A 22,798-nucleotide genomic window follows, 5' to 3' on the forward strand; every position below is an offset into this window, starting at 1 on the left:
AGGTTTATATCACTTTCGAAAGACTTAACAGTACAGCATTCAAAAATACCAGAAAACAAAAAAGAGAAGCCACTGTTACTTAATAGATAAGCTTACTTGGCAGACACACTGCTGGTGTGAAACTCCAAAAAACAAGATACGTAGTGCCATTTGACTGCTGACCTTTGCCGAATCGAGAAAGAAGGAAAAAAACAAAACAATATGTTATAATCATGAGTTAGGAGCACTCATAAAGATGTATACGTGACACTTAATGATAACAAATGGTCCTTTCAAAACCCTGTAGATAAAACATGAGTTCAATATTTCTTACATGAAGATGTAGAAATACAAATTCTTGAAGTCAGCTGGTAAAATCACGAGATGTTAAAGAACTTTTAACACCTCAAAAACGATCACAATATAGCAAGCCCCAGGTTAATCCAAACGCTATGTATAACAAAATCACGTCCCTAGACAATATTTTTGAAGTCTAGCAATGTCGACATCCATGCAAGACTATGATGCACCTAAACACACTTGTGGTCAGATAATTTACAAGGTCTGCAAAAGTCAAAACCCAGGCCAAGGAATACTGATCTTGAATAATTTAAAGAGAGTCAACAGACAACCCACAAATTCAAACGTCTTCAAAACCATCTCCCCACAAAATTCCACCCACAAATCCAAAAGTCTGTGCACAAGCAGAAAAAATTTGGCAAAACAACAGAAGATTAGAATAAAACTCATCACCATGCTTCCACTCTTTCTATTTGCTGATCAATAGGACTTAGAACCCTTCTTCCTCTTGACTTCACTGCAGAATGGTTCATCTGAATCATGCACTGTGCATGGTCCTTTACATCTCCCTTGGTATCCTCCACATCATTTTTTGTTTTCCGATCACTGAAAATCCCATAAACTTTGTCAGAATCCACTTCACTCGTACCTGCGTAATCCTGATCTCCTTCTGAATGAAACATGCGAGGGCCTTTCCCAAATTGAAAACCATCACTTTTGTTAATTTTTTCTAGTATTGTTGCTCCTATATTTTCCCTCACTGCAACATCTGCACTGCTTGGACTAAAATCACCAGCTCTGCTATCACCAGAAAGCTCATCATCATCTGTGGTATCCTTCTCGCCAAAATGAATCACAAAATCTTCCTCAATGTAATTGACTGAATCACGTGAATCCTCGATATCATCTTCAGTACTGCGGGAATACCCATCCATGAGAAACTCACCGCTACCACTTGTGCGTTCATCATCTGTGCTGTACTTTGCTTCACAATTGCCCAATGTCTGTGTTGTACTGTCATAACCGTCATCATCACGTGAATCTGCACAATAAGTTGGCCAGTGACCTAACGCTATCTCTTCACGTTCCCTCAATGATTTGAGAATTAAGGTCTTGAGGAAATTCATCACTTGAACAGCATGCATAAGGGCAGTCAAGGGATCTGACATCTGTTGGTGACAGAAGAGAAACATTACACTTTCAAAACCATCATTCACAAAATTTTCCAGTCAATATTCAGTAAAGGAATAGAATTTGAGGGTGAAGTAACTACTTGCGTCATATTTGGTGCAAAGACCATTGCAATGTTCCTTGCATTCATTTTGTTGTGCTTCTCTTCTTGTACAACATCTGTCATTAGATCAATTGCCCAATTTAAGAGGGCTAGTTGTGTTGGAGGAAGAAGCTTGACAAGTTCAACACACTCTTCTTCTGCATTGCACTGAAGTACTTGCTCAGGGGTGAGTGAGTCCAGCACTCCTGCTGGCAGCTCCCTAAACCATGCCTGTATTACACAGCATGTCATAAATTTAGCACCATCTGCGAGATGAGGAGCCTTCTACATAAAATGTTATTTTAAATAGAATGAAAATAACAAGCATATATTTGAAATATACCCATATCCAGCTCCACAAATAATACAGATATAGCAATCTAGAAATTAACACGAAGAATATCAGCATTGAAACAACTGAAATTTGTTCCCTGTTTATGCCCATTTCCTTTTGCCTTTCAGCATACAGCGTTTGGGCACGTAGTGATGAGAAATGAAAAAAAACAAAAAGCCTAACATCCTGGTTGACAAACTAAGTGCTTAACCATCTAAAAGCCAATAAGAGTTTTGTGCCTCGACCTAACACCATTGTTTTTGTCAACCAGGATGTTAGGATTAATACCTATTTCTTAGGATTTGTTGATTTCCTAATGTTCTAGTTCATCAATAAAATAATGACTCGGTGAATTGTCATAAATATAATGTCATAATGACCAATCTGGGAGTTAAATGAAAAAGGGATATTGTCTTCAGAGCATATTTGGACAGACTCTATAAGACATCAATCACTCCGTTCCAATTTGACTGTATTGAAATATTCTGTTATTGAATCTCTAGCAACAACTGAATATAGGGATTTCCTCCTTCTCTCCAAGATCGTATCTACCTTTATGAGTCTTGTGGTAATAATTACTCGTGTGAGAATTTTTGGGTATCCGATATGCTAAGGTGAACCATTAGAACTCAAATTCATTACAGCTTTAATTATAGCATATGGGATCAGAGCATTAATTTGATAACATGGTATCAGAGCCATGACCATCAGTGTTTCACAGGGTCATATCCCCCAGGATGGGGGGCATGGTCATAAGATGAGGGGAAACTCAAGAAACGCAAGGAGAAACATTTTCCCAGTGTGAGGGGATGTGTTTCCCCAAAAAGAATACTTGTAGGCATCCCCCCTCAAGAAAATTTGGGCGTCTCCTCTAAACTTTACGTAAAAACAATAATTTATGAGTGGAGAAGCCTAACATTCAACCCTAGTGCACCACAAATGCTATGCAATTAATGGTAATGTTAAATTCTTAAAGTAAAATCCTTCATTGTTTCAAGATGTTTGAGTAGTTCCAACTTCATTGGATTTCATATAGAGAAACTAAAATTTTAGATCCCACTCAAAATCTAGCAGACTAAACAGTTTTCACGATTTCAGAAGTGGGGGGAATGCAATACTTCCATTAGATTCCATCATGTATGAGGATTATGAAACTAATTCTATCATGTATGAGGGTATGAACTAGCATTCAATCAAGAAAACCAAGCCCTCTATGTGCCTCAATGTTGGTGGCATTGACTGTTGAACTCGTCTTTCATGACCCTAGTAAAAATGTACCCATACTCACACAAAATCTTGATTTGACATGTTAAATTTTTTCCATCTTACTTTAATATTTAAAGGGTGATATTCATGATGAGAATCCCAATATAAGCAATGATTTTGATGATATGTAGGTACTTGTTTGTTGGATTATAGTCCATAGAGGCCATCTAGAGCCTCTTTGTTGATGTATTTTTGGTTCAAAAATGGAATGCAGTCGATACTATTTTGGTTATATGCACCCTCACGTGATATATATGTGAAACTTTGCATATTTGTGTACAATGCTTTGGATTCATATGGATGCACATGAATATTTATGTATTATTTTCAAAATTTGAATATTTATGTATTTTTTGGTCGACCAGTTTTTGGGTTCGGTTTTTTTTCCAGTTCCCATTTTTGGGGTCGACCAATTCAATGACCAGTTCAGTTCTCATAAACATTGGTTCATTATCTATCGCTCATTTTCAGTTTCAACTTTTGAGTCTCGACTCTAGATACTGATGACCTCAAGCTGAGTCTTTGACTCATCACCTTTTACTATTTGATTTTCAGTAATTTCAATTTACTATTCCAAACTCCAGACTAGTATCTACTTTTTTGCTTAGTACTAATCAGATAATAAAATAATGTATGGTGAATTTAAATCTATGTATACAATATTTTACTATTTCTATTTCATTATTGAATTTGAAATTGAATAATGTTTATATATATATCTATGTTGCACGGGAACCGTTCCTGAGAGCTGGGAAACCCGTTCCGGTGGTTCCCACGCTCCTTGGAACTTTGGAGCTGCACAGGAACGTTCCGTTTTCTGTGGGAACGGTAAAAGAAACTTTGGACGGTTTCCGGAACTGGTCAGACTTAAATTTGCAACGCTCCAGCGTTCCCATGTGGACCCATGTGGAAATTCGAATTGGCAGCGGTCTTTTAGCTATGACAGCTAGTTTCAAACCAAACATTCCAGTATGATTTCGATGGAAACTGCCAGCCTGATATGAAAATTGGCTACTTTGAATTCACTAATTTAATAATTTTCACTTTGAATTCACCCACGAAATTGCAGAATTTAGTAATTGAATTCACCCATAAAATTTTATAGTGGATTACCAACAATATGGTAAGTCAAAAATACTGTAAATCCCAAAGAAAAGGACCTGGGTAGAGAAAGACGCACTTGCTGTTACACACTGTATGATCAGAGAGGGAAATACGCACTTGTTATTAATAGACGATGCACTATTCGTCTTTCCACGAGTTTCTGTGGATATGAATGGGTGGGAATGTTTTTGGCGCCAAAAAAAACCCTTCAGTGTTTCCATAAATGCTGGTTGCTATACTTCTTTTCACTGAGAGCTTTAGTTGTTGTTTGGCGTTGAGAGCGGAGAGCTAAGTGTGTTGAGAGCGGAGCGCTGAGTGTGTTGAGAGAGGTAAGTGTGTTGATAAGTTCACGAAAAAAACAAATCAAGCATATTTTATTTTTATTTTTGTTTCTGTATATATTCGAGTTGTTTAGGAATGCAGCGTTTAAAAATTTAGGCGGAGAGCTCATGGCTTAAACATTTACATGTACGATCCAACATTTTACTCAAACATGTTCATGGATACAACTATCTAACGCAATGATTAATTCAAAAGAAAATAATAAGATATGGCTTCAAACTTAAAATTGGTATCTACACTACATTAGTAAAAAAGTGCCTTTAAATTTGTTACGGATCACTAAATTTTTTAAAGAAATATCTGCAAATTCTTTTTCTTACCTCTGTAACTTATATTAATATAATTTTAGTAAAGGTTCACCCTATTGGTAAATATTATATTTTTTTGGTAAAATAGGAGACATATGTCGTAACATATGTCAACATATATATCTTTTTGCTATGGCAGTTGTTTTTTTGATTATATATATTATTTTTTTATTATATAATATTGTCGCTCCCAATTAGCCGTTTCCTGGAAATTTTGGGGAAACCTCTAGCCGTTCCAGACACCCGTACCCAAGTTCCCAACGTTCCCAAGTTCCAGAAACTCATGCAACATAGATATATATATATATATATACACACCCGGATATCGACCTATCCCCCCTGAATTTCCTTACGACTTGTGGAGGTGCTCCCACATGTCATCCTTGTGCATCTCCCCATTCTCATGTCCACCTTGTCCCCAAAACCTAGTGGAACATTGATAACCATAATTCAGTGTTCCATGAGGGCATGTCCCACAAGGTGGAAGGTGCACCCACAGGTTTTCCATGCTCCAAGGATGGGAGGACACATGGGGAAACGTTTCCCCACATCCCCCCCTTCCAGGAAAAACTTCAAAAAATGTTTCCTTGGTGTGGGAGATGCATTTCCCATAAGAGGGATGCGAGGGGGATGCCTGAGTACTCCCTCCAAAAAATTTGTCTAAGCCCCCATGAAGATAGAACAAAGATGAGGGATAGAGCTTTGGGGAGTGTTGGAGCTTGGTAATTAATGATGATATTAAATTCTTAAATTAACAAATATTCTCCCTTAAATTTTTAAGATTATTGTTAATTGTTTCAAGGTGTTTGAGAGTGGTTCCAACCTCATCAGACTTCATATGGAGAGAGTGAAATTTCATATCCCATTCAAAATTCAGCACACTTAACAGATTTCAAAAAAATTCAGCACACTTGACAGTTTTCAAAATTTCAGGATTGGTAGTAGTATTGCACTTCCACTGGATTGCACAACACTGACTTTGCATGGGATGAAATGTTCTTGTTGGGATTTTATCATTATTATTTTTATAATTTATTATTTATGGACAGTGACCCCCATGTTAGGGACCCCAAAATCCCCTCATCCTCTCTGAATTTTCCTGAAATTTGGAGGTGCTCCCACACATCTCCCTTATGTGTCTCCCCACTGCTGTACTTCCCCATCCTGGGAACTTTGTGAAACATAGCTAGATTTTATGTGAATGGCTGTATGAATTGTGAGAGGACTGTTCTTGTAAAAATGTTAAAATAGTGATCCACTCATACTTTATTGTATGTATGCTCATCACAGACTCTACTTTTATATGTTGAATGTGAAAATCAACATAGCTATGATTTTATGTGAATGGCTGTATGAATTGTGAGAGGACTGTTCTTGTAAAAATGTTAAAATAGTGATCCACTCATACTTTATTGTGTGTATGCTCATCACAGACTCGACTTTTATATGTTGAATGTGAAAATCTGTGTTGGGTATTCTACTTCAGATCTATGCAGATCTTTTTTTTGTGGTCTTGGGTGTGAAGGAGCTACCTGCAAAGGTTTGCAAACTTTTGTGAAAAAAGCTGCTGAAGATTCAAGAAGTTCAAGAAGCTGCTGATCACCAAAGAAAAAGCTAAGCAAGGTGCGTAAGTAATGACTTAGTGCAACAACTGTAACATTGTGTCTGGTGCCGTTTCTCCCCATCACAGAACTGAGATATTATGAGAGAGATCTGTTAATGAAACCTCTTTGCAGCTCTCACTGAAGAGATGGGTGTTCACTGTTTTCTTACGGATGGATAATCCACATAATTATCCCTTGGCAGTATGATAGATGGTAGTGTGCCTGTGAATTTTAGTTTCATGTTTCAACAGGACAACATGAAATTGCGATGGCACACATGGGAGTGTGTTCTGAAGTGCTCGGTAATGAAAGTGTGAATTTATGTTGAATTTCAACGCAAGCAGCAAGATCAAAAGCATCTTTGAATTATTTAAGGCATTGGGACGGAAATTGAGTTTCTCAAACCAATTTTCATGGGTTGTCATGTTCAAACTTGATCAGATCTGATTGGTTCCAACAAAGAACACAAAATTCATTTGCACGCATTGAAGATAAAGAACAAGGTACGAAGACAATATAGTGGCCAAACAAAGGGATATAGGAAATATAGATCGATGATGAGCCATATGCACGGAGAAATTGTTTGTGTCAGATAAAATAACACTGGATAATTCCCTTGTGTAATGGCATGATGCTCCCTTATATTGAATGAATGGACTCTCCAGTGTCGCAGATGATGAAATTTATCCACCTAATTAAGGGTGTAGGAAAAGGGTCAGACATTGAGGGGAAGCAGATTTGGATGCAAATTTCACAGATGACATAGCCAATCAGAGTCTGGCACAGACAAACTGAAGAGCCCAGATTTGATGCAGAAAACATTTATTCCAATAGTCATTAAGGGAGAGTGTAAGGATTAATGCCAATTTTCCTGCCTTTGTAGATTTCCTAATGTCCTAGATGATAAATAGAATAGCATGTAGTTGCACATGTGGCACATAGAATTATCATAAATGTAATGTCATAATAACCAATCTGTAAACTACAAGACAAAGAAATATTGCACTAAGCATCGTAAGAGGATATTTGAATTTTAGAACCTCAATGGTTATGTATTTTGTTGCTGATATGTATTGTAATTGGTGCCATTTGGATATATTCACCCTTACATGGTATATAGATAAACAAACTTTGCATAATTTGTCTCTAATGATTTGAAATCATGGTTTGGAATCTTAAAAAAAAAATCCATGAAAAAATAATTATTTTACGTATTTTTTTGAACGGTTCATTGAATCCGGGTCATCTGAATCCGAGTCAAAACCCAGTTTGACAGGTAGCCAAGTCAAAGACCGGTTCCACGCTTTAAAACTATGATTTGGAGTTAATAAAGGGATTTACCTTTTTTTATCCAATATTGTGCCCATCTTTATGAGTCTTGCAGTGATAGTTCATTATGTGAAATATTTGAGTGTGTTTGGTATGCTAAGCTGCACCATTAGAACTCACTCTCGTTACAGAACTTTGATTATAACATATATGATATAAAACTATAATATCATAGAGTATAACACAAGTTTTGGAAGGCACCCAAAGATTCCATTCACAAACATTCTACCACTACATATTTGTTAAAAGCTATCTAGTTATAAATTAGGCACAAGGTTATCTTTATGATCTATTTCTGAAAGACATTACCATAAAATATCTACAACTAATAATAATGGTTTGGAATCTTAAAAAAAATCCATGAAAAAATAATTATTCTATGTATTTTTTTAAACGGTTCATTGAATCCGGGTGATCTGAATCCGAGTCAAAACCCAGTTTGACAGGTAGCCAAGTCAAAGACCGGTTCCACGCTTTAAAACTATGATTTGGAGTTAATAAATGGATTTACCTTTTTTTATCCAATATTGTGCCCATATTTATGAGTCTTGCAGTGATAGTTCATTATGTGAAATATTTGAGTGTGTTTGGTATGCTAAGCTGCACCATTAGAACTCACACTCGTTACAGAACTTTGATTATAACATATATCAATATGATATAAAACTACAATATCTTAGTGTATAACACAACTTTTGGAAGGCACCCAAAGATTCCATTCACAAACATTCTACCACTACACATTTGTTAAAAGCTATCTAGTTATAAAGTAGGCATAGAGTTATCATTATGATCTATTTCTGAAAGACATTACTATAAAATATCTACAAATAATGCTTTTTACTTTCCCACATGCTTCTGAGAGTATTCATTACAATTAGCAAATTGTAATTTTGCATATATGTGTAACACTGCTCCATAATTCCAAGGTTCCGGGCTCATATCGTAATGTAATTCAAGCTGGGGAGCAGGCTGACAAAATTTACTATGGGTATTCTAGCAGCAATTATGCATGCCAGAGTAAATCTCTAGTTTGCTTTCATAATAGCATAAATTTCTTTATCCTGTCCGAACCAGGGTGACACATGGTTCCGAGTTTCTTAAAAAGAAAAGGAAATTAGAAATTACAACAGGCATACCTTTATCAAGCCTGCCAAACAGTGAACATCTATATCATTTGGCACAATCCCCTTATTCAGCTGGTCTCGTACATGCTCCTCTTGACTATTTTCTGCATTTATTCTGAATATGCCTTCAGCCTGAAAGTTTAGACAGAGAATTGATGAGAGAGAACAAAATCAACTTATGTGAAGATCTTCAGATAATTTTCGAACCACCTTTTTATAATATAAAAGAGTCCATTATGCAATGAGTCATATAACTACAGACCTTAAGACCTCCTTGAGAATACAATCGCTCCTGCATAAGCAAAAGAATAGTGGGCACACTATTTCCTTTTGAATCATATGTACACTGCATTGACTCTGCAGAGACCCCAAATACACTTGCACTGCAAAATATAAAATACAAAATAAATTCATTTTTCTGGTAATATATTTCCCCGTGAATTCGGGGATTTCCCTACCATCTTATTATCTATATTTTATTTGCTAGACTACTATACTTCTAAAGCTTCATTTTCATTCAGTTACCCCATTTGCAACTCCCCTCTCCAACTGATTGTTTTGTGAAGAGAAAGCAGAGCAAGGAATAAATGTATAATTGTACGAAAAAAGTTTAATGATTGATCACAATTACCACTATTGATAAGGACAATTCACAACAGTAGTGACCACAACAACAACAAAAACAAAAACAAAACAAACAAACAAACAAACAAACAAAAATATATATATATATATATATAAGATGTAAAAGAAATCATGCCACGACTTGTGTGGCTAGCAATGCCTCAAAGTTCAAACATGTCTTCCTACATCAGGTTGAATCTTTATCCCATTACTCAGGAACCAGGGTACAACCACCGATGTTACTGATAATCTGTAATTGCCAGATAGAGTGCAACCAAAAGACAATGTATAATTGCCAGTCCTATTATTTAGTTAATGTATAATTGTCGGAAAAATTTTAAAGATTGATCACAAATATCACTATTGATGAAGACAAATCATAACAGTAGTGACCACAACAACCATACAAATTAGATAAAAAGAAAACTAGAAAGTTGCTCTGGACCACACAGACTGCACATTGCATCAACAAAATAGAGGAAATATATTGAAGATATAAAAGAAATGCTGGATATGACGTGTGTGGCTAGCAACAACTCAAGGTTCAAACTCCAAATCTGTCTTCCTAAAACAGGTCAAATGTTATCCCATCACAAAGGAACCAGGGCACATAAATAGGGTTGTTGAAACCACCAAAGTTACTGATAATCTGTAATTGCTAGATAGAGTGCGACCAAAGGAATCCAGCCAGTTCTATACCTCATATTATGCATCTTAAAATAATAGTATCTGTATACCTTGTGTTGTTACTCGACAGTTTTGCAGAACAAGCTCCCCTAATTCCAATCTCAATCATATTGTGCCATGAATCTCCTTTAATTTAAATTAGAGATCCATCAAAAATCTATGTAGCCTAGCACAACAGAATTCCTAACTTTTCTTCCTTGTACTATTCTCACCTACTTTAATTTAATTCCATATGTTTTGCCCACATCCAACAAGTTCAAATACCAAAACTGTCACCCCGTAGCCATCCCCGCTTGCACACCCACCATCCCTAGTAACTGTGAAATCCATACATCTATTGAGGAAGTGTTTGTGTTGGGTTGGAGTAGGAATCATATAAGATTACAGTCATCTGAAAGAATAACCATAAAATCTTAAGACCTGGATTTAATATATCTAATCATAATGTGGACATACCAAATTACTAATACTAATCCATCTAAAATAGTCTTCCATAAACTGTTGACTAACTAAATAATTTTAAAATAAAATGAATAAAATAACCTATTCTATAGTGTTTTTAATTCTGCAATTGAGCCAATGCTTGATGGTCATGATTAAACATTGGAGTGAATATTTGACAATCCATCAATGAAACTAATTCAGTGTCAAATGGCATAATTTCTTATATTTCAACAAGATTGCAGAAGACACATACAGTAATGTGTTGATGACGTAACAATTAAAATAACCATTCTTCCATATACAACAAACATTGAACAATAATTAACAGCTGGCAAAGGCAAGTTTAATGATAACTCTATGAAAGACCAAGAATTTTTAGAACTACCAGTATTTCAAAAAGGTGATATTAGATTTAATTGTTCAACACTGTCAATGAACAAGCTACAAGTACTTTTGTCAAGAATTGTCTAGAGTTGTGACTTACAAAAAGCAAATGCAAAATAATTTATTTTTGGCAACAGTTTCCCTCAAGATGGAAAAGATTTTGAAAGAAAGTTTATTTTAATTACATCAAGTAAATGCATGGTTTCATCAGTTGTGAACTGCTAAGAATGGAATTGGGCCCTTCTCCAAAAACCAACAGAGAAAGGAGAAGCCACGAAACAAGACATTGGAAAAATATGTAGCAATTGGAACTTTATTAAGACCTATTACCCACTAAAAGTGAGTAACCAGTAGGAGAAAAATGTTCTCCTTATTTGTCAGCCAGCCAGCAGCCCTATGATTGCCCACAGATAGCTTTACATCAGAGCTCTCTACCTATGCTCTGGTCAGTGCTCAAAGGAACTTGGTTCATGGATCCTTTAACTTTAAATCTCCCATATAGAGAAGTCGCTAGTGTTTCTATGGAAAGAAATGTAATCTTCCGCCCTCGTCATCCAAGGCCCTCTATCATAAACCTTGCCCTAATTCAATCCATTACCAATTTGAAAGAAGGCGCTAATGTAGTTGTGGTGGGCATCTTAAATTTCTACTTCTTTTCTTAATTCTTGGTAGCTAGCATTAGGGTTTGGTTTAAATTTGCATCTTATGGTAATTTTGCATCTATATGTCATTATTCTATTGGTAAAATTTTGCATCTAATAAATTGGAAAGGAAAATCTAGCATTAATTGCATTTTTATCACCAAATTAGGATTGATGTCCAGGATCCTATTGCTGTTTTATGCATCTTCAACCATTAAAAACTTCAGAAGTTTTCTTTTCCCTGGCATACACCTTGATAGCCTTTAATACTTTATTGACTCTCACTTTAAGAGGCTATTTCCTGGCCACTATATGCTTTCGCATGTTATAAACTTGCATTCCATAAAACCCTAGTTTATAGTAGCCTTCTTGTAGTGCACCGGGTTTGTTGAAAGTGTACTTGATTGCTTGTATCATTTATATCAGCCATCTAAGCCCTGCTAGTACTTTCTACATAACTATTAGACCTTGTATCACCCCTCAGCCCTTGTTTGTTGAAAATCTTGTTGGGTGATATCTTGAGAGAAGCCTCCTTGCAAGGATAACATCCATCACTAAACAGCGGGACAACAGCCACTAAAGTGAGAGTGGTGGCTAATCTCTTTGTTACCATAACAACTAGGTTTCCCAGTCCCTTGACTCATCTAGAGCGGGGCAATCAGATTTGGATAAGTTTGTCTTTTGGAATATTGTTACTTCTAATTTATAGCATCCACAAGGAGGGACTTTAGCTATTTCATCTCCCCAGTAATTTGGTCTTTTCTACCTCTTCCTTTTCTCTAGCTTAAATTTGATGAGGCGTCCAAGGGCAACCCAACCCATGCAAAGATTAGAGTTGTCCTATGGGGGCATCAATTTGCATGTTTCTCAAAAAATATTGCATTGCTACCAACAATAAGGCCTATCTACGAGGGCTTCAACTCACCGATGACCTAAAGGTTAAATAGTTCGTGATACATAATGATTCCCTAGTCAATATTCAAACGCTTAGCAAACTCATTATCGAAGGGAAATTCAATATTCAAAAACATAGCAAACTCAATAGGAAAGGGCATTGGTTGTGCAACAAACTCACTAAATATTACTCATGCCCCTTCCAATTATTATGACCCTGTTGCCTCAAAATCTAGCATGCCTTGTGAGATACCTCACAAGGCAAAGACCAGACCTAGTTACAACAACGAGGTGGATTGTCACTCTCTCTCTAGCAATCCTTCTCCTACTCTTCAATGGAATTTCACCACACTAGAGGCTTCTTTGTTTTCACTAAGTCGAATGGCTTAAGGTGATATGAATCAAAGGCTAAGCAAGGTAATTCTTTAATGGACTAGGGCACAATTCTTTATGTGTAGGATTAGTGTACCACATACAAAGCCTTAGAGAGGCACTTGACACCTAGGGTTTCAATATGTAGATCAACAAAGGAGTGCCTAGGCATACAAGCACAAAGAAAAGGTTTGCAAAGGATGTAATCAACAAATGAGAGGGAAAAACTTCAATTTAAGCCCCAAGTTGAAGCCTTAGCCAAAGTTAGGGTGTCTCTAGGGAAAAAATTACTTAGGGAAGACAACATCAATCCTATTAGGGCAAATCCAACTATGAAAAATGCTAGACTTTGTGTGTCAAGGATCAATCAAGGTGAATTCAAGCTATGGGAGCCTCAACATCCATCTAAAACTTGCCCTAATTGAACTCAGCCCTATGTTCTAGCCCTAGCAGCTTGCCTTAAAGAGCTTAGGAAAATGACGAAGAAAGAAAAATAAAGTTTGTCATTTTTTAGCACCACAAGGATTCCCAATGCCTTTCCCTACTTGGGTGATGGAGTCTTTAGGGCTAAATTTAAGAGATATTAAATTTATGCTTGGAGTTAAGGGGAAAACCCTAGTTTTCACTTGATAAACACTTGTTATCTTTTTATGAGGGGAGAAATTAAGCAGAGGAAAGCTCTCTAGGAGGTCCTCTATGGCATTCAAGGAAAATAATTTAACATGCAATGATCAAGCAAGATTTTCCAATAAAGATATGCATTTAGACATGGAACAAGAGAAAAACCCTAGCATACATTCATTACATGAAAAAACATTAAAAATCTGCAATTCAACTAATATTTTTTTCCAAGAAATAGCCTTCTTTCAATCCCAAAAAGACATCTCAAAGACACAAATCATTCTCCAATACCAATAGCTTAAAAAATATCACATCACTACAAGTAACGAGATACAACTAAGCTAAGTCGAGCTCTCTAAAGGACGTTGAAATCCACAAGTGATAATGAAAAATGAGAATAGAGTGAACCTCTATTTATAAGAGGCCAATCACATCCATTAATTCATTTGAAAGTCCTTGTTACCTACCAAAAGTGGGTGACCCCATAAGAGAAATTTTCTCCTAGTTATCTCTTCAGCCGACAACTGCTGACAGCCACCAGTGTAGCCAATACATTGTACCATTTGATCTTTGCTCCCTGCATCAATCATATGTTCCCCCGCCCATCTTTCAAGAGCATATGTTAGAAGGTGGGCAATCCAACCCAAAAGGTATGTTTTTCATTGTGCAATCAGGTGCTTATGCTTGTTTTTCTTGGGCATCTTAGGCATGGATTATTGAGTGACTTGGAAGAAGGAAGGGCTTTGACCGTGGTTTTGTTCCCTCACCTTAAATGGGGGGCTAATCCTCAATCCTAGTCTTATGGGATCTCCCCTATTGACCTATGGTTTGAAGAAGGGCCCTACTTGGGAAACCCCGATTTTGGTTGTGTGGTCCTGTTTTACCATTCCACATTTTCACTCCCTTCCACACATTACAAGGCCTATTTCATCATTTTCCTTCTCTAGGTCCACATAACCACAGGGTCCACAAGGCACTGGCACTCCCCTCCCTTTGTCCACATAGTTGGGTCGAGCCTAGAAATGTTGCCCTAGAGGTTGATGCAGCTAAAATAACGTTAAAAGCATATCATGGCCACAAGCAAGAAACAAAAGAAAATCATATTAAAAAATGCAAAAGATGGTCAAGACATTTAATATAACATTTAGGCAAAAGCCAAACATGAGTTCTACCCCTTAATCATGGCCATCACCCTAGTTCCTAGGTCCCCATCAGTGCCCTCACATCATTGAGGAACCCATGCACATCCCAACCCTTGGTGGGCGATGAACTGCCCCACCTTACAGGTAATAATTGTTTCATATCATACACAGCATGCTCTAATTTCCCAGAGCCCCAAGCAATAATACAAAAAAATCAAGAAAAGGCAAAAGGCAAATAAAGAGGGGTGGAAAAACAAAGGTTGAGGTAACTCATGTATCCACGATTGCTCCCTCCTACATCTATACACCGAATATGTGGGCATCCCTCATTATTGCCATCCTTGTACCCATGGCATTTGGCCTTGAGACCCCAATGACCCCATCCATTTCATCATCATTCATATGCCACCTATCAATTGAAGGATGTACTAAGGACCTGTCTTTCCCCTTAGGGGTTGGGAACACCTAATAGGGTTGTTTATTAGCCACTCCTACCTAGGGAGGTAACACTATTACGAGATTAAAGCCCCAAATTTGGAAGGGAAGCCCAATATGAAGTCTCAATGTGCCCTTGATTAACAAGCTTGGTTCACTTAGATGCATTAATGAATTATTGTACCTGATGGTGAGGATGCAACACTAGACATTATATGTAATTGGCAGGTGGTTTCATCATGGACATAGCAACTTAATTGGGGCCCATGTCCACTAGAGGATCATATTGACACCCCTAGGGGAAGCATTGAGAGCCACAGAACTCCCAACATGTGCAAGCATCATTTCATGCCATGGGCACCTTTAGCACCCGCAACAATCTACTCGTTACCCCACATTATTCACGAGATAATGCACTTGGACTAGTGTGCCCCAACTCCAAGAGGGAAACCTTAGGTTCTTCTCCCTCAACATGTTCCTTGAAAGTTGTATGATCTTGGTACTTGTTGAAGTAAATCATAAAAAGCCTTTTCTCCCAGGCCTTAACCTTGTATGGAATGTAATGAATGTTCCTAGTGGATAAATATCTTTGAATTCTCCATGAAACTCCATTATCTCTTGAAGTAGGTGAATGTTTGAAATTGGTACCTAGGGCATCACTTTTGAGCCTCATTAGGGATGTTTTATCTCATCTTAAACAACCTAAGACACCATATGCCCAAAGGACAAGGCAATAATCCAAGTCCTTGGTCGTCAAACTTCCTCCTTCTCCATAATATTTCCTCTTAAAATTTAGTCATTTAGGGCTAGGGCAAAAATCTAGGGCTTGCAGCGAAATTTTAGGGATGAGATTTTTTTGCAATTTGAGAGCCTAAACATCAAGCTTAAGGTCTAGGCCACATATGCTGCAAGTTTGGTAGGCATCCACTCGAGTTTCATCCATAAAATCTCTTGCACTAGGTGTCGCTCCAAGAGGGAAACCCTAGGTTCTTCCCCTCAACTTGTTCCTTGAAAGTTGTATGATCTTGGTACTTGTTGAAGTAAATCATAAGAAGCCATTTCTCCCAGGCCTTAACCTTGTATGGCATGTAATGAATGTTCCTAGTGGATGAATATCTTTGAATTCTCCATGAAACTCCATTCTCTTGAAGTAGGTGAATGTTTGAAATTAGTACCTAGGGCATCAATTTTGAGCCTCATTAGGAATGTTTTATCTCATCTTAAACATCATAAGACTCCATATGCCCAAAGGACAAGGCACTAATCCAAGTCCTTGGCTGTCAAACTTCCTCCTTCTCCATAATTTTTCCTCTTAAAATTCAGTCATTTAGGGCTAGGGAAAAAATCTAGGGATTGCAGTGAAATTTTAGGGATGAGATTTTTTTGGAATTCGAGAGCCTAAACATCAAGCTTAAGGTCTAGGCCACCTATGCTCCAAGTTTGGTAGACATCCACTCGAGTTTCATCCATAAAATCTCTTGCACTGGGTGTTGCTCCAAGAGGGAAACCCTAGGTTCTTCTCCCTCAAATTGTTCCTTGAAAGTTGTATGATCTTGGTATTTGTTGAAGTAAATCATAAGAAGCCTTTTCTCCTAGGCCTTAACCTTGTGAATATGTATTTCAATCGAAAAACCTCAAAACCCTAAGTCTTGTGATTTCTTTTCTAGGGCTTTTCTTAGAGAGCAAGTTGTTTCCTTGAGGCCTTGTGCCTTTATTGAGCCTCTCTTTAGAATGAGCTTTAGCGTGATCACTTCGTACCCTATACCTAGCATATCTATTCTAAGTGATCTCCTTCCTACCGAGACACCTCCCATCGGTGAAAGTCCCTAAAGAGTGGGGGTCCTTAGATGTGGTGACAGTGGATCATTGTCCTATTGTTGTTGCTTAGTCTGACTCCTTGTCCTATAGGCTTTCCCTCCTTAGGGCTTGCTAGATTGCGTAGTAACAGTCCTATAACAAGTTTAATTTCAAGTAAACATGAAGTGAATGGGTTACAAGCCAACCCAATAGCTCAATATATTGAAATAAGCCACTAATTTTCCACATGTGTGAACCAAAAATCCTCTCCAAGCATGACGTCATGCCCTTTTAGGGCTAGTAAGGCTCCAAAAGTGCAAAATGAGGGCTAGATGCATATCCAACCATTATAATCAACCATGAATTGAGGAAGATTCCTCAAATCAAGCCTCAAAACATCTCCATGTGTTGAAAAGCCAACTATGGGTGCCATCAAGATGACGTGGTGCAATTTCTCTGCAATGTTGGGGCTCCATGAGGTAGTACAAGCCCTCCCTAATCATCCTAGGGATGATCATCATTTGAATTGTGGATCAAGGCATGCCCATCAATGTCAAAGCCAATCTGAGGGCATGCTAGATATGTTGGGTAAATCATTAAGAATATCCAATGCTAAGCAAAGCAAGCACAACATTTCAACATCCAATGGAACTCAGAGGTGTCAACCAATTGTTAGGATCATCAAAGTGCCAACACTCTACTATGGAAGGGCAACACTGCATCTGCAAAGTCATCACTATTTTTTATAATTGTAGTACGGCCTCAGCATCATATACAATAGGCATGGAATTAGTGTGCCTTCAAGGCCTTTGCTACTCTGTGAAGAACCACCTAACAAAACCATTTCAAACTCAAATGAAAGCAACCATCCAATAGCTATAATGGCCATAGATGCATCATAGTGGACCATACTTATATGTTAGGGGCATAATAAGACTTCAAACTTGGATCACCTTCAAATATCTAACTAGACCAAAACCCATAAAAGTGTTCCCTACCTTGTTAGAGGTGGTTAGATAATCAACCTTATTAGGTGCTTCTAAACCGTAAGGGAGGTGACATTTTCAAGGTCAACCCTTCAATTCATAGGGGTTAATGACAATAATGGAAATGACAAGGAAAAACTTCATGGCTATGAGACCAATTGATGTAGGTCCAAATATTGAGTCTATAGATGTATGGAGGGAATAATGCTAGAGGCATTAGTTACCCCTTTCCTCGTCCTGCTTTTTCCACTCATTTGGTGCACCTTGTACTTTTTTTTAGTGATGCTTTGATATAGAGTGTAGCTCAGGTGTCCAAGCTTGTTTTTTATGATATAGCATTTATTTACCGCTTAAGGATGAATCGGTTTCTTTCTCATTAGGGTTGGGACATGCAAGGGTTCTTTATGATGAGATGGAGCATCTAGTGCTCAGGAACCAGGTGATGGCGAACAAGGGGGGTAGAGCTCATGCTAGGATTTTGTCCATGCATTAATAATGTCCTGGCCATATTTTGCATTTTAACTTTTTTTTCTTTTGTTGTGGCCATTTTATGCTTTTATCTTTCTTGTAGCTGCATCAACCTCGAGGACAAAGTTTTTTGGCACTAACTCAAGGGATGCGGATGTATGAGTGCCAAATCCCAATGAACCAATGAAAATTAACATGACGAATGGATATGAGATCAATGGAGTGATGAAAGGTGTTAAGTATAGAATGGTTATGGACATGCTACTTCAATCCAAGTTTTCCAAGTAGTGCCCTTCCTACAACCCTAAGGCCTTAATGGAGGTCCCATTGGACTAGGGCTAAAGACTAACCCCAGCTATAAGGTGAGAGAACAAGTTTATTGTCAAGATTGGTCAATCATCTAAATCACCCCTTATCCATGTTGAATTCCCAAAAAAATAAGGAAACACACTTGACTGGAAAATGGTTAAAGCACCTGCCAAGTGGTATCCACCTTCATTCAAGAGGAAAGTTGGATGGTGAGAGGTGTATGACCCTGCAAATGGCAGAGGAATGTGGTATATCATCATAATTAAGCAATATGTGGGGTTGTTGGTTGGCTAGCTATTCAAGGTAGGAGAAAAGTTTTCTCTTATAGGGTTACCCACTTTTAGCAAGTAACAGGCCCAATTGCCTTACTCTCACTTTGGCCTCTTATTGTAGAAAATGTACATTGATCAATGTCCTTTCATCTTTTCAAAGACGATAAACCTTTTATAGCTTATCATCATGAGAGGGGCATGTTACCGCTTAAACTATCAGGGGGTCCTAGAGGGGCACTTGCTAGGTTAAGAGCAACAATGAAGCTAAAGCCCACTGTCACCACAGCTAAAGCTTCCTACTCTTTACGGACTTTCACTGATGGGAGGAGACCTGATATATAGAGAATCACTTATGAAGGATAGATCAACTAAGATGGATGTGAAGTGATCTCAATGACCCTTTCTTAGGAGAGACTCAAGAGTGGGACTTGCTTGCTTTTTAAGCAAGGTGCAAGGTTCTCTAGGATAGGGGAATAGGGATTTGAGGGCTTGGCTTAGGGAATGTGACTTGTAAAGGAGCTTCCTAAACCCTAAAATCCTTGTGGAACTTGGTTTCCCAAGTGGTTTTTGAAGAGTTGACTTTGATAAGATATGGGACCACACAGGACCAAGTGGACCCAAGTTAGGTCAAGAGGAGGGAGTTTAGCAACCAATGATATACTTAACGTAATTAGGGAGGGGAAAGGGATCAAGGAATGAATTTTCAATGAAAGGCAATGGCAAGATCCCAATGAGATTTCTAGCCTTAGGGAAACCAAGCGCAAGAATTAGTATCGATCTAGGGCTTGCGATATCTCAAAATCCCATTGTCAAAATCTCATGAAATTTGGAGGACTTCTTAAGGACACACCAGCGCAGTTGTGGACCAAAAATCGAATTATTTGGATGGCTAAATCGTGAGATAATTGATGCCCAAGGCGACCTAGAGGACTAGACTCAGAGAAGAGGAAATGGGAGAAGGAAAACAGGTTTAAGGTGATCATCTTTGGGTGGACCAGTGCCTAATACTTTAGGGAGATTAGAGTCAGGTAGAATTATGACTATGGACCTTTGAATTTTCTAGGTCAAGGAGGCCTCAAAGACAACTTTGCTTGGCACTAAGGCAGCAACAAAAGCAGCTTCAAAGACTTTATACTTCGTTTTGCAAGATAAATAGCTTGACAAGATGAATTTCAATAATGAAACATTCCTAGGAACATTCATTCATTATACATGGCCCATACATGAAGCATTCACTATCCAGAAACAAAATTTCCACAACTTCACATAGGAAATGCAACAAATAAGCCCTAGTATGGTGAAATCCCAACAACAATGTATGTGACAAAATTAGATAGAAAGAACAACATTAAAATGTACTTAACAATGTATGTGACAAAATTAGATAGAAAGAACAGCATTAAAATGTACTTAACAATGTATGTGACAAAATTAGATAGAAAGAACAGCATTAAAATGTACTTACATGTATAAGAAAATATCCAACCATCCAAAAACTTGCCATCAAGAAGCTCCAAAACATGCAAATTATCCAAAAATCAAAATTCATTCCATGCCCCAAAAATTCGTCCACCAAGAAGGAATAGCGAAATCTCTAGAGAGATACAAGTCCAAACCAAGTGTTGATGCTAAAATGAATTCACATCACTTGCATTTATACAATTCTAATGAGTTTGATTTAGCTAATTAGGCCTACATTAGCCCCTACAATAAAATAATGTGCAAAATAACTAACTTTTGGTGACAAGCCCACCAAACTAGCTCATAAACAAAAGAATAAGCCTCTCAAGAGGTTGAATAATGAATAGTGCATGTCGTTGGGCCTTGGAGGAGGCCTAACGGAGTCCATACGTGCCATAATGTGTAGTTGAACTCCCAAAAGCAGTGGGCAAGGGGTTGGCCCCTTGTAATAACTTGTGGCGCTCCAAATGACATGTGGGGCACACAAGTGTCCTCATGGGTCTCCAAACAAATCGAAGATGCCTGTAGATCGTCTACAAGGGCTAGGATGATGGTGTAGGTGATGCCACATCATCGTGTAAGTCCTAGATCATCTGCCAAGTGTATGGTTCAACTCTGGGGCCAACTGGACATGATGGATCAGGTGCATCTTCTTCATTCAATAAGTGAACCATGAGAAATATTTGAATGGTTGTGGGGATCCATGGAGTGCTTTCTGTTGTTGTGGAGACCCATGGCTCTCTACACACACCCTACATGTGCCAATGTAGCCCTCTGGGGTCAGGACCCCGTATAGGGAGACCAAACCCAAATGGAAACCACCTGCAATCTTGCATAAGATCCAATGCGTCCTCGTGCCTTCTAGCACACCAAGTCATTAAAGAAATCAAGTAAAGGAGTTCATAAACCATGGGTAACAAGTGAGCACTTCATAATGGCATGCCCTTCCATAGTGGGCTTTAGCATGCGCTCATGTGTCCCAACGCCAAATAGGGTTAACCAACCATCCTATATTAGGTGGTTTTTACCTCTAAAGGGGGTGGTATGTTTGTGGCACATCCTTCAAATGGTGGTGGCATGTGGCATAATGATGGAATGGAGTAGGGAATAAAAGGGGGCAACCTGGATCGCATGCCATGGTATAAGGATAGCTAATAAAAGGGAAGCCCACACTTGGGTAAATAATGTGTAGGAGGGAGCAATCATGGTGCATGAGTTACCCTGACCTTGACTTTTCCACCCTTCTTCATATGCCTTTTGCCTTTTTATGATTTTCTTTGGTTAACTGCTCGGGGCTCTAGGTAATGAGAGCATGATGCATATAGTATAGCAGTGGATACCCCCTTATAAGGTGGGGCAATTCATTACCCACCAGGGGTTGGGACAATCATGGGTTCTTGAATGATAAAGGAGGCCATGTAGGAACCAAGGTGATGGCCATGAAATGGGGTAGAGCTCCTGTCATGGCTTTTGCCTGCATGCTAAATGCTTTTGTCTCGGCCATCTTTTGAATTTTGTGGTACAATTTCCTGTTGAATGTGGTCAATTATGCTTTTTATTTTCTTTTAGTTGCATCAACCTCTGGGCATCATTCCAAGCCCAACCCAAGATGTGGGGCAAGGGGAGGGGGTGGCTAACCCTATGTGGATCCAGTGGAGGAATGTGGACCCAGGTGGGATGAAAGATAGTTGGGGGTGTAATTAGCGAAAGAGGAGTAATATATGTGAATCGGGGAGTGGGACCACGCAACCAAAATTAGGGTTTCCCATGTAGTACCATCCCTAAAACCAATAGGTCAGTAAAAGAGATCCCACGGGACTAGGGTGCAAGGTTAACATCCCAAAAGAGACCTAGGGGACAAGAGCACAAACCTAGACCACTCTTTCCGTCAAATCCCCCCATTAATCCATGCCCAAAGTTTCCATGATAAATAAACTAGAATACTCAATTACCAAATAACAAGGCATACCTTTAGGTTTGGGAGGCCCACCTTCAAACATACGATCATGACAGATGGGTGAGGGACCACATGGCTGGCTCAGGTGGTGGAGAAATGACACATCGAACTAGTTGGTGGCTGCGAGGGGCTACTGGCTGCTAGCTGAGGACCATCATGGAGAAAAAAAAAACTTCTAGGGATATCACCCACAAAATGGTGGGTAACAGAACAAAGAGAGTAATCATTAAGAGAGGTGATATCAATCAAACACATATCCTCTCCTCTTATTGCTAGTCACATCCAACCATTAAATGGCCATTATATTCAAGCATTTGGATTTATAACTAACACACAAT

General features: G+C 38.3%; 1 protein-coding gene across 1 annotated transcript in view; it reads right to left on the bottom strand.

Annotated features, from left to right (window-relative positions):
- Positions 1-250: 250 nt before the first annotated feature.
- The window catches only part of LOC149202171 (rho GTPase-activating protein 2-like), a 37,507-nt gene continuing 14,959 nt past the window's right edge, over positions 251-22,798 (bottom strand). Inside the window, exons 2-5 of the mRNA XM_089403117.1 lie at positions 9,229-9,349; positions 8,979-9,098; positions 1,553-1,783; positions 251-1,448 (exon numbers count right to left, since the gene is read on the bottom strand). Of these exons, the coding sequence (XP_089259243.1) occupies positions 729-1,448; positions 1,553-1,783; positions 8,979-9,098; positions 9,229-9,349 (1,192 nt within the window). The 3' untranslated portion in view covers positions 251-728. The remainder of the gene's footprint in view (positions 1,449-1,552; positions 1,784-8,978; positions 9,099-9,228; positions 9,350-22,798) is intronic.

The sequence above is a fragment of the Pinus tabuliformis genome, chromosome 2_1, assembly GCF_031772625.1.
Source record: "Pinus tabuliformis cultivar Carrire ecotype Pingquan chromosome 2_1, CPIR1, whole genome shotgun sequence".
NCBI classification, from domain to species: domain Eukaryota; kingdom Viridiplantae; phylum Streptophyta; class Pinopsida; order Pinales; family Pinaceae; genus Pinus; species Pinus tabuliformis.